At 43.7% G+C, this 12,395-nt stretch overlaps 1 protein-coding gene across 1 annotated transcript in view; it reads right to left on the bottom strand.

Annotated features, from left to right (window-relative positions):
* CERT1 (ceramide transporter 1) overlaps nucleotides 1-12,019 on the bottom strand; it is a 153,798-nt gene extending 141,779 nt beyond the window's left edge. The window contains exons 1-2 of the mRNA XM_073624057.1: nucleotides 11,682-12,019; nucleotides 373-507 (exon numbers count right to left, since the gene is read on the bottom strand). Coding sequence (XP_073480158.1) covers nucleotides 373-507; nucleotides 11,682-11,981 — 435 coding nt within the window. The 5' untranslated portion in view covers nucleotides 11,982-12,019. The remainder of the gene's footprint in view (nucleotides 1-372; nucleotides 508-11,681) is intronic.
* Nucleotides 12,020-12,395: the final 376 nt, after the last annotated feature.

Genomic DNA, 12,395 nt, shown 5'->3' with positions numbered 1-12,395 from the left:
CTAGAATCTCGTACTAGGCGTGTTGCAGGGGTCTTCATGTGGGTCTTAGAGTGCAATGAGTAGCCAATATTAGGAATGTTGCCCTATATACAGTATTTAATATCTAAAAGCTATTATCTCATTGTGTTGGGGGAAGAAAAACAAACAAAAAAAAACAAAAAAAACAAAAAAAACCACACCAACCACTTGACAGAAAAGGCTCCGACTGTGCTGAAGGGAGAATTGAGCAATTTTTAAGGGGTTGAAGGAAGGAAAATTGCATAATGTAAGGCCTTGCCTTAGAGTGGCAAGTTGAATTACAAACAAAACCCTAGTAAATGCCTACCTAGAGGAGCAATTACACGCTGGAAGATTAGGATAAGTAAAGCTTACCGTGATAACAGCTTTGCTGAGACAGATGGATCCCCTGCAGCCATATTCAGTCTCATCTTCTGACTTATAATAGCTTAAGGTGTTGTTTTTCAGGACAACCCATCGATCCTGCCAGCCATGGATATAGTTGGTCCACTAGATAAAAAAAAAAAAAAGAAATTTAAAGAAATATTGTGAGTGCAGCACAAGACAATATATACATTATACTGCCATGCATTCATATAAATCACAATGAGCTTGGCAACTAAAGATTTAAAGGGCTGGAGAATTCAGTAGATGCTGGAGAGTTAGACATCTGGCCAATTTAAAAGTAAACCTTCAAACACTAAATTCCACGTTACATCACTGTAATCATCCACTGTTTTATGAATTTAAAGTGGTTCTAAAAGGCAGGTTTTATTTTTTATACCTTAAGTGCCAGTTTACACAGGGGTGGCATCAAAGTCATCTGACTTTAAAGCTGCCCTGTACAGAGCGACTTCTGTAAAGAAGTCAATGCAAGCCGCTCGGAAGTCACCCCAATGTAGTACAGGAACCTTTTTCTAAGTCGGAGCGACTTGAGTCACTTCTATTAGAACAGTTCCATTGCAATGCATGGAGCGCTACTTGTCAGGCAGCCAAGTCGCCCCTGTGTGAACCGGCACTAACGTATTCTGTGCATTAAGGTAAATAACCTGTGTCTATGGACACAGGCAGCGCTCGAGCCAGCAGGTGTGCTGCAATAGGAAGCAGCTTCTTATAGAAACACACCAAGAGTCGTCAAGAATGCTGAGGGGGTACCAGAGAAGAGGATGAACGGGGCTGCAAAACCATTGCACAGAGCAGGTAAATATGTAAATTTTATACACACACTTTTTTTTTTTTCTTTTAAATATAAAATAAAGCACCACACAACTTTTTGTGTTTGCTTACACTTCTATATACTTTTTTTTAACTCGATTCTCAGTCCACCCACCCCCTGCTTCCATGCTCATCTAGGCAAGAATGTCATACTCTGCTGGTCTACAGCCCGACGATCACAGCAGGTTTTTATTTTTTTAAGCAAACTTTATTGAAATGTCACACAGACATTTCATAAATTCTGATGGCTGACACGCGGTGCTTCATGATGTGAGCCAACCCTAAATTTTTCATGTGGACCAAGCTGGTCCAGACCAGCTTTTTCCTTGATTAATACATGCAGGGGCTGTCAGCTCTGTATAAACTGTATATAGCATTAGCTACAAATGTGTTGTGAGGGGACAAGTTCACTAAAAGTGCAATTACTATTTATGGTCTATGGCATATGAATGGGTGGGACTATAGAAAACAAAATGCATCAGCACTATTTTGTGAGCAAATTGTGCTGTATTTCTGCTTTATGTAAAATTACCACAACAGCAACCAGAATATTGTAGTATTATTGTAGTATTAAAAACAAAAAATAAAAAGACTTCACAGGAGATCACAAAAAAAAAAAAAATAAAATCAGCCAAAAACCACACAACGGAAAGTACAGTCTGAAAAAGAAAAAAAAAAAAAAAGATGAAGACCACCTACTGTAGATCTAATTTATAGCTTTATTGGTCAAGTGTCAGTTAAAACACATTGGAACAACGTCCAGGAAGGAAATGACAGCTTCCTGGTGATCCTCAATTGTAAAATAAGTTCTACTACTCTAGGGCAAACATTACCCAACCCACAACCACACATCACTGCTTTCAGCCACTTAACCACAATGACTGGATATACGCTGAAATCAAGTAGTAGATGAAAGAAAACTTAATGTGGTAAACCGTTTCCTTACAGTCTACTATGTAATGGTCATCAAAAGATTAGAATTATTGGGGCACTACCTAGCTGCACAAGCCGAATCTCAAAACTCACATTTGTGGATTGGCTATTAACTTCAATACAGGGAACTTTCACAGCCTTGCTGCCCAAGCCAATCAGCTCTCAGCACTGTTGCACTTTGACAATTGTGCTGTCATGCAACACTGAATCCAAATTTTTAAATATTTTGTTTCACAAAAATTGAGCTTTTTGATGGAAAAAAACAAAAACAAAAAAACACACACAACACAAAAAAAAAAAAAAAAAACACAAGAACAAAAAACAAAAAACACACCACAAAATTAAATAAGTTTTAGTTTGTTAGAAAATTTTGTAAATCAGTAAGTTTTTTCTTTCACTGATGTGCGCTGAAGAGGCTGCGCTGATGAGGAAGCACTAATATGCAGCATTGACTGACATCAATATGCGGCACGGTTGGGGCTGCACTGATGATCAGTGCAGGTCTACCCTTTGAGAAAATGCCGCTGATGGGCTCTCCTCACACACTGTCAGTGTAAGAGGAAAGCCAATAACTGGCTTTCCTTGTTTACATATGATCAGCCATGATGGGACACAGCTGATCACATGGGTAAAGGGCCTCGTCATTGGCTCTTTACGGAGCCTGGGGAGGCGTTGTGTCTCAGGGACACAGCGTGCCACCAATCACCCCTACAGGCGCGCTGAGAGTGGGACATAATCACAGAAGAAAGCCACCCCACCGCTGTCATCTTTCTATACAGGTGATTAAAGTGACATTAAAGCGGGGTTCCACTCAAATTTTTAACTGAATCTTACCCCCTTCAGTTAATTGCATAGATGTTCAAATGCCGCACGAAAAATTTTTTTATCAATGTAATTACCTTTATATTGTACTTTATTGTGGCACTTCCTGTCTCTCCTCCCACAGGAGTAGGCGTGTTTATTGCCTTTCCCCGGAGCCGCACTGTCTCCTGGGAGCTTAGTGTCAGGCTTCCCAAGATTCAGTGCGGAAACTATGATCATGCTTGTGAACAAGCTGTGAATGAACAGCATTCACCGCATGCAGGAAATCAATGCTTGTGGGCTTCACATGCCCACAAGCAAGATGGAAACAGCCAGCATCACATTTTTTAAAGTTATTCTTCAGTACGAAAACAGACAGAGGCGGAAATATTACACCCAAACTGAGTATTATTTATTTTGGGATTAGCAAAGTGTCTCAATGACCAAAAAAAAAAAAAAAAAAAAAAAAAAAAAAAAAAAGGGGATTGGTCGCTGGACTCCCACTTTAAACCAAGACTATGAAAAACTCTCATTACAAGCCATGTAACAGCGTCTACATACTCACAAAGCCACTAAAAGATTTGTTGTATAGAGAGAAATATACCTGGTTGGGTCCTGTCTTCAGTGACCCCCTGTGACCCCGCTGCAGTCTGAGCTTGTATAGCTCAGCTGCTGCCACAACTACTGTGCATGCTCTGCTTTGACATCACCTCTGTTATAGCCAGAGAAACCCTTAAATGTCTTTACCTATGGCCAAGCTGGGGGTGGGGCTATGTTGAAGCATGTCCTAGGACAGTGATGGGGAACCTTGGCACCCCAGATGCTTTGGAACTACATTTCCCATGATGCTCATACACTCTGCGGTGTAGTTGAGCATCATGGGAAATGTAGTTCCAAAACATCTGGGGTGCCAAGGTTCGCCATCACTGTCCTAGGATGTTGCCAAGCCCCCCCCCAGGTCGATTTGAACGGTCAGTCATCAGATCTGATCTACCCAAAAGGCATTGGTGGGTTGATCAGATCCTTAATTGACAGCTTTGCATGGCGGGGAAGGCCTGGTCTAAGCTGGCGCCACGTAACAGGTAAAATTAATGTGACCCCATTCCCCCCCCCCCCCCTTCTTCTTCAATAAAGTGTAAAAGGGTTTTTAAAAGCCCACTTTTTTTTACCCAATTTCCAGCTCCCCTATGTACCAATATAGCATTAAATGTATTACTTTTGCTACAATAAAAAAAAAAAAAAAAAAAGTTTTAATTGAATAAAAGGCGAATAAAGGATAGAAAGCCTAAAGAGAGAAAATGCAGCCATCTAACAACTGGTAAGCTGCAATATAATAAAAATGTTGGATTTTGAGTTTAATACTGCGGAATATAAAATAGCTACTAAATGTTTCAGGTAAATCTTGCCATCTGCCCTGCAGACTTGGAACACTTTCTCCCTATACAAAGTTCTAGATGTTCACACACAACCTCTCCCATCCCACTCTAACCAACTGCTATCATGACAAAAAATTTTAAAAAGTCCAAAAGCCTTTTTTTACTCACCTAAAGCTGCTGTCACATGGTGCTCCAGCCTCAATTTCTCTCTGCATGAGACAAGTCCCTCTTTGGGTGTCCATAGCACTACCTCAATATGTATGCTTCCTTTTGGCTGGTGATGGGGTCCTCAGAATCCAGAAGAGAAGTGATGCCATTGTAAGAGCACTTTAGGGGACTTGCAGTGAAAACACATCTACAGTGTTGAACAGTCCCTGCACCTAGAAATGGCACTGGCAATGAAACCAGAATGCTGACTTCAGTATACCTTGCTTGCTGTCTGTCCTGCTGATCCAATATTTTGAGGATCTAACCTGTTGCAAGCAGCCAGTAAATCATAAATCTAGATTTGCTTTCTTGTACAAGGTCAGAAGCTCGGAAAGCATCAAAAGTCATTGGATCAGCATAAAAATATAAAATAAAATAAAAATATGCATTTCTGGACAGAGCAACCAGCAATGGCTGCCCAATATATCTCCCAGTACAGGGAATTAAAGCAGACATTGCAGAAAAATGGAAAGTTCACATTACAATATAAGGGACCATTCCCGATCACAAATAGCAGCTTTTAGCATTAAAAAAAAAAAAAAAAAAAAGTTTGCACTTATAAAAATTACTTTACCCCTGGCTTCTGTACTACAGGGGACAATGGCTAGCCACATTCCAAAGGAAGCCATGTATCTGAAATACTAAGAATCCGCAGCATAGCAGGGGAGTGACTACTCCTGGGATTGGCGATATTGAGCATTCCAGGCCATCTGCTGGAATGAGAACGAGGCCACCCTCACCTAGGTGCTACAGGCAGAAGCTAGGGGTAGGGCAAATATATAATTTTTTAAAAGTAAGGCTGGCCACACAGCTTTCCTTTAGAATCTACCAAAGCCATGTTATACGAGATCAATACTAAACAGTTCAATTTGTATGCAATCAGGCAGGCCATTGCACTACATAGTTGAAGATAAATATAAATTAAAAAAAAAAAATTGTATAACGTATGGCCAGCTTAAAAGCTCATTTGTGATGAGGGAGGGGACCCCGAGATTTTAGACAGACTTTGCATTTTTACTGCCTGCTTTACTAAGAAAGGGATATTTTTTTTTCTCTAGTTGAAACAATCATAGGATAATTTCTTAAGCTACAGCCAACAGCTTCCGATCAATTACTATCACTGAGAGTAAATGGTAGATGAAGGCAAATTAACGGTTGGTCTTGTCGCATTTTTTTCCATTAGCCGGGTTAAATGATGCATTTAGGGCTTGTTCACACCAGAGGCATTGTAGCTATGCTGGCATCATTTTACAAATCAGCCCCAATACATAGACAAGGCTAAATGTGTTGCTGTGGTGTGCAGCAGGCACAAGAAAATAAATAAAAAAGGTACAGCCACTAGTGCTTTTTTAAGAACAGCGGCAACAAGATCAACTATATCTGAACACTGCAGCAATGAATAAAACTTTTTTTTTTAAACTTTGCTCATGACATTTCAATCAAGTTCTGTGGCAGAGGGAAAAAAAAAAAAAAAAAAAAAACCCACACACCACACCCCCCAATGCGGTGCTCCAACACTGGTGCATCGGCATGCGTCCCCCAGCACACACTACCCCAAAACAGTGAGTAAAGAAACACACACCTAAATGACTACAAGTGCATGTATCGCCACACAATTTGAAGGGCCCTTTGTTTACATTCTGTCCTAGCACTAAACTGCATTTAGAAGGCCCGCATTCGTGAATGGATACAAATCAGCTGTACAGATTCATCCGCACAGCCAAGTCCCACAAGTACGCAGGGGATGCGTGCATCCAGGACATGTCAATTCACTAAGACTAAATGAGGACTTGGTAACTTCACACTGTACAGGGCTGAACCACATGTAATAAGCCCCAAATACCCCATTTAAAAGAGCAAATTCTTTAAAACAAAAAGTTCTACAAATAAACTAAATGCTTCAGAAAGAACATTCATTTTACAAATCCTGAAATGCACTTTGTATCTGGATCTAGACATTTTCAAGAAACGTTCTGCAGAGTCTCCAACATTACAGACACACCCAAATGGACTTGAGAAATTCCAAAGGCTACTACTGGGACATCTGATGACTTCCAACTGTAAGAAGGGAGGATGGGCAGGACAGCACGTCTCCGATCATCCCCGAACTACTTAGAAGGATGGATGTTAGGCTAGGAAAGAACTACAGGGAACAAGAGAAAGAAGTATTTATCTGACATTAAAAGCAACAAACCACGTTGCCTGGAGAGGCATTGCTCCACATACAAAGATTAAGCAAGGTTTAAATAGTCATGTTCTCTTATGTTCTAATAAACACAATTTGAAAGAATTGAAAGAAGGCAATAGTTAGATCGACTAGTCAAGCGAGAGTGTCCACACATCAAAATATGTCCGGAGCCTGCTGAACCAGACAAATTTTGTTCAGTCTACAGCCAGCTTAAAGACCCCTTTCACACTGGAGCGTTTTGAAGGCGCTATAGCATTAAAAATAGCGCCTGCAAACCGCCCTAAAACAGCTGCTCTATTCACTCCAATGTAAAAGCCCTCAGCGGTGCGCTGGCAGGGCATCAGAAAAAGTCCTGCCAGCAGCTTCTTTGGAGCAGTGAACTCACCGCTCCTCCACCGCTGCTCCTCATTGAAATCATTGGTTCAGCGCTGCGATACCGGCGGCGGTTAGCGGGCGCATTTAACCTCTTTTCGAGCCACTAGCGGCCGGTAAAGCGGCGCTAAAAGTAGCACTGCTTTACCACTGACGCCAATGGCGGCACAGTGTGGAAGGGGTCTTACCACATGTGTGAACGAGCTCAAAAAGCAGAGATAAAAAATGTAACTCAAGGTATCCAAGTTCCAGGAGTCTACTACTATACAGAACATTTGAGGTCCTGATCACACAGGATACATTGTCTTGTACTGCACACAGGCAAAATGTGCGCAGAAGAAAAAATAAATCTGGGGAAGGGATATTAAAAAAGGTTGGATTTTTTTTTTTTTTTTTTTTTACTAAAACAGGTCATACTTACATGCTCTGTGCAATGGTTTTGCACAGATTAGCCCCAATCCTCTTCTGGGGTCCCCCGCAAGCACTCCTGGCTCCTTCTCCGAGTGCCCCCATAGCAAGCCGCTTGCTACGGGGGCACTCATGTGTGCTCGCTCCCGAGTCCTGCTCTGTGTAGTCATAAGACAAAATGTGGCTCAGCCCAGGCCCCACTCTCTCATCACTGACAACGGAAGCAAATGGCTACTGATGCTATATCTAAGCCAATGAGGAATGAGAGAGCCAAGATGACCTTGGCTCTCGTGCATATCTCTGATTAGAGATCGGGCTCAGGTAAAGGAACAAAAATTCTGGAATTTGCTGCACTCCAATATCTTTATTGGAAAAAAAAAAAAAAAAAAAATTGACATCACAGGCATAGTAGAAACATTGGCATTGTTGACAGTTCTATTTTATTAGCACCCTTTACATACCTCATGAATCCTGCCTAAAATACTTCCAGGACATTGCTGAGAGGCCTAGCTGTTTCTGTTCACCTTCACAGACGTAAGCTCTCAAACACTGATATCAGAGCTAATGCATCAGGGAAGAGAAAGAGCATGAGAGGGTTTGAATCAGAGCGCTCACTCCTGAGATAGTCAAGGTAAACAGAAATAGCTGGGCTTCTCTTAGCAACATCCTAGGAGTTTTTCAGTCAAGTTTCATGAGGTACGTAAATGGTCTACATTACATGGGTCAAACACAAGGCCCACAATCTGAATGTGGCTCACCAGGCCTGGTCATGTGGCCCTTCCACCCAGTTTTGCAGCCGGATTGTGGCAGAACGCCATTTCACCACCTCCAGCTCCCACTTTTAAACACAGAAGCTGTGCCCCCAAACTCTGAACCCGGTACGCAGCACACCCCTGAACCCTGTACGTAATGCACTCCTGCATAAGAGTAGGTGGATTTATATAGTCTTCTAGATACAACCAGCACTTAGAGGAAAACCATACTGCTGATGTGGCCTGCAATAAATTGGAGTTTGACACCCATGGTCTACACCTATAGTAAGGGCATTAGTCACTGTTGATCAAAGCTGCAGTCCGTTTATCTACAGACATCCCTTATCTGCATAGGCAAAATTGTTTATTAAAGTTTAACTAACCTTTTAAAGCGCTGTTCCAGACGCTGTTTTCAAAAGTCAGCAGCTACAAACACTGTAGCTGACTTTTAATAAGGACACTTATCTGTCCAGGGAGCCGCGATGTCGGCCCCCCCGAGGCCGTTCTGTCCATCGGATCGAGTGCAGGCGCCGCCATTCTAACTAAGGGAAACCGGCAGTGGAGCCTTCAGGTTTCCTACTGCACATGCGCAAGTCGCTTTCTGAATGACCCCCTCGTCTTCTGGGACACACAGGTCCCAGAAGGCAATGGGGGAGCAGGAGGAAATGACGCCCTAGGGCCACGGTGAGCTAGGACAGAAGTACATTATGTACTTCATTAAAAAGGTAAGAAAAAAAAGAAAGAAATTTGTTATCCAAAAACAAGGGGTGGTCGTTCCTTTAAGACCAAGTTGTAAAAGTGGGTGGAACTCTGCGCTCACACACGTTACAATCTGAATGTACACTCTCCTTCACATCTACCAACAACTATGCAGTGTAAAGTCCTGCCTGGATAGTTTAGGTAGGTCCTCATACATTGTTCTGGTAAATCTAAAGTTGGTTGAGACTGTACATCGTATGGCTGATTGGCGCCAGGATCACACGCGTTCCTGCGCGGTGCATTCTGGGAATCCATTTCTTTGAATAGGCTACAAAACACACCGGACTGTGGAAAACGCAGCACCTGAGCTCCTTTTGAAAGCTGCACAGTACTGTAGAACCAAGCGATTTGGTGCCCCCAAACAAACTGCGTTTGTGATCTGCATTTGGGCTGTCAATAACTACACACTGGTACCAACACGCAGATCACAAGGGCAGTGCATACACCTGGAGTGAGAGAAACACACAAGGAACGCGCCTTTGCAGGACTAGGTTGTGGGGTTAACTCGCCCTTAGGATAGGTCCATACATACACTCACAGGCCACTATTAGGTACACCTTGCTAGTATCAGGTTGGAGCCCCTTTCGCCTTCAGAACTGCCTTAATTTTTCGTGGAATAGATTCTAAAAGGTGTTGGAAACATTCCTCAGGGATTTTGGTCCATATTGACATTAAAGCATCACACAGTTGCTGCAGATTTGTTGGCTGGACATCCATGATGTGAATCTCCAGTTCTACCACCTCATTGTCATGTTCAAGAAACCAGTGGTGAGATGATTTGATCTCTGTAACATGGCGCATTATCCTGCTGGTAGTCCGATGTATAGGGGGTGCCATTAAGGATAAATGGTGCGACTGCTAAAGAGCAAGGCATTTCTGCACAGGTTGGGACCACGTACATTCCTGACCTGCACATACATGAACCCAGACCCAAGTCCACCAAACACTATACAATCAGATTGTACACTGTAGTCATAAAGGGATGGACATGGTCAGTAACAATACTCAGGTAGGCCGTGGAGTTTAAACCATGCTCAATTTGTAATAAAGGGCCCAAAAATATCATTACACCACCAGCCTGAACCATTGATACAAGGCAGGATGGATCCATGCTTTCATGTTTATGCCAAATTCTGACCCCACCATCTTAATGTCACAGCTAAATTCGAGACTTGGGCTGAGCAACGTTTTCCAATCTTCTATTGGTGAGCCTGTTCAAGTTGTAGCCTCAGGCTACTTTCACACTGAGATGCTTTACAGGCGCTACAGAGCTAAAAATAGCCGAAGGCTTTCACACTGGAGCGGTGCGCTTGCAGGACGGTCAAAAAAAGTCCTTTGCAGCGCTGTAGGACCCGTGTATACACCGCTCCTAAAGCGCCCCTTCCCACTGAAAACAATCCATCGAGAACACCCATGCAATCTGATTCTAGTGCGGGGAAAAACAAGTCCCTGCACTATTATCTGTGCGACTCCAATGCAAATTCAGTCATACAACTGTATGGCTGAACTCGCATTGCTCAGAGATCGCATGTGATCGGCACCTGCAGTGCAGATACGAATCACATGCGATCTCTGAGATGGCAGCAGTGTGAACCCAGGTCCAATGTGTTGTGCATTCAGAGATGGTATTCTGCATATCTTGGTTGTTACAAGTGGTTATTTGAGGTCTTGTTGCCTTTCTATCACCTGGAACCAGTCTGTCCATTCTCCTCTGACATCCACCAGGCATTTTCCTCCACACACCTGCCGCTCACTGGATATTTTCTCTTCTTCGGATCACACTAGAGATGGTTGTGCATGAAAATCCCAGTAGATCAGCAGTTTTTGAAATACTCAGACCAGCCTGTCTGGCTCCAATAACCATGCCACGTTCAAAGTCACCTAAATCCCCTTTCTTCTCCATTCTGATGCTCGATTTAAACTTTAGCAAGTCATCCTCACCACATCTAGATGCCTAAATGCATTGGGGTGCTGCCATGTGATTGCTTGGTAACAAACTGCTAAACACCCAAACAGGTGAAGCTAGTAAAGCGGTCTTGTGTATAAATATTATTAATAATTTCTTGATTTATATAGCGCCAACAGTTTACACAGCGCTTTACAACATGAGGGTATACAGTACAAATACAATACACTTTAATAGTAGGGATCAGAGGGCCCGGCTATACACACACGTCATGGTTACAGCTGGCGATTTGTTTAAATGGGCTGCTGTAACCGTGAGAAACGCAGGAAAGAAATCTCCGCCCCTTTTTTTTTTTTTTTTTTTTTTTTTAAATGGTGCATGGACCCACCTGATGCTGCGATAATACAAAAACCACACATGGGTGCCGATGTATAGGGGGTGCCATTAAGGATAAATGGTGCAACTGCTACAGAGCAAGGCATTTCTGCACAGGTTGGGACCACGTACATTCCTGACCTGCACATACATGAACCCAGACCCAAGTCCACCATACAATCAGATAGTCCGATCCCCACCCTCAGCTCTGTAGTGGAATGGTGTGATAGGAATGGATTCAGAGATTGTATGGCCAGCCGTACTCTCCATAGAAGTGAGTAGAGGAAGCCCCCGATGACACAGCCGGGATGTCACCAGTTGCCGACCTGAAGAAAAGTCGCCGGTCACTCCTCCCCCCGCCCCTCAGTGGTCACATGACCCCCCGCTCTCACCTTGGAGAGGACTCCGCAGAGCTCCACGGGCGGCCCGGACTCGGTCTCCAGGTCTTCCTCTGAGCCCGAGGAGTTCCAGCTCTGGTTATCCGACATGAGCGGGAGCCCGAGACTCCGCCGGCCGCCTCCTGACACGAAGTGACGCGCTGCCTTCCCCGAGAGTCCGGGCTGCTGCTGCTTCTGCTGCTGGCCACTGCTCGGAGCCCACCCCACTCGTGATGAGAGACCCGGATGTAAATAAACAGACGGCGGATCGCAGCGACCAACTGTCCAACTCAAACAGCCGCCATCTTCCTTCATCGACGTCACAGCCCTGACTGAAGGCGTGGAAGCCAGGCTGTCATCTTTGGACAGAACTACGCCCATCTCCTCTGGCCCGCCCTCTGTCAAGTTGAATTATAGTAAGGTGTGCCTCAAGGGGCGCCGCCCACACGTGGGCACGTCGGCGCTCCCTCTAGTGAAAGGAACGCTGGCGGCCATGTAGGAGACTGGCAGGGTGCCCGTTATGAGACTTCTAAACCTGAAGAGTCACTGTCTGAATTTTTATTTAGCTGCCAGCACGTGTGAGAAGTCAGGCTGGTTGTTATAGGATACAGTATCCCCAGACTCATCCACTGTACAAACCACTGAGGCTCCATAATTCACACCTAGGCGTTTGGAATCGCATCGTTGCAACATTGTAAAAACATTTATACGGACCCTTTTTTGGCTATA

Source organism: Aquarana catesbeiana, linkage group LG01, assembly GCF_042186555.1.
Source record: "Aquarana catesbeiana isolate 2022-GZ linkage group LG01, ASM4218655v1, whole genome shotgun sequence".
In the NCBI taxonomy this organism is placed as follows: Eukaryota; Metazoa; Chordata; class Amphibia; order Anura; family Ranidae; genus Aquarana; species Aquarana catesbeiana.
Note: the sequence above shows the minus strand (reverse complement) of the source record. Positions and strands in the feature narration are given on the sequence as shown.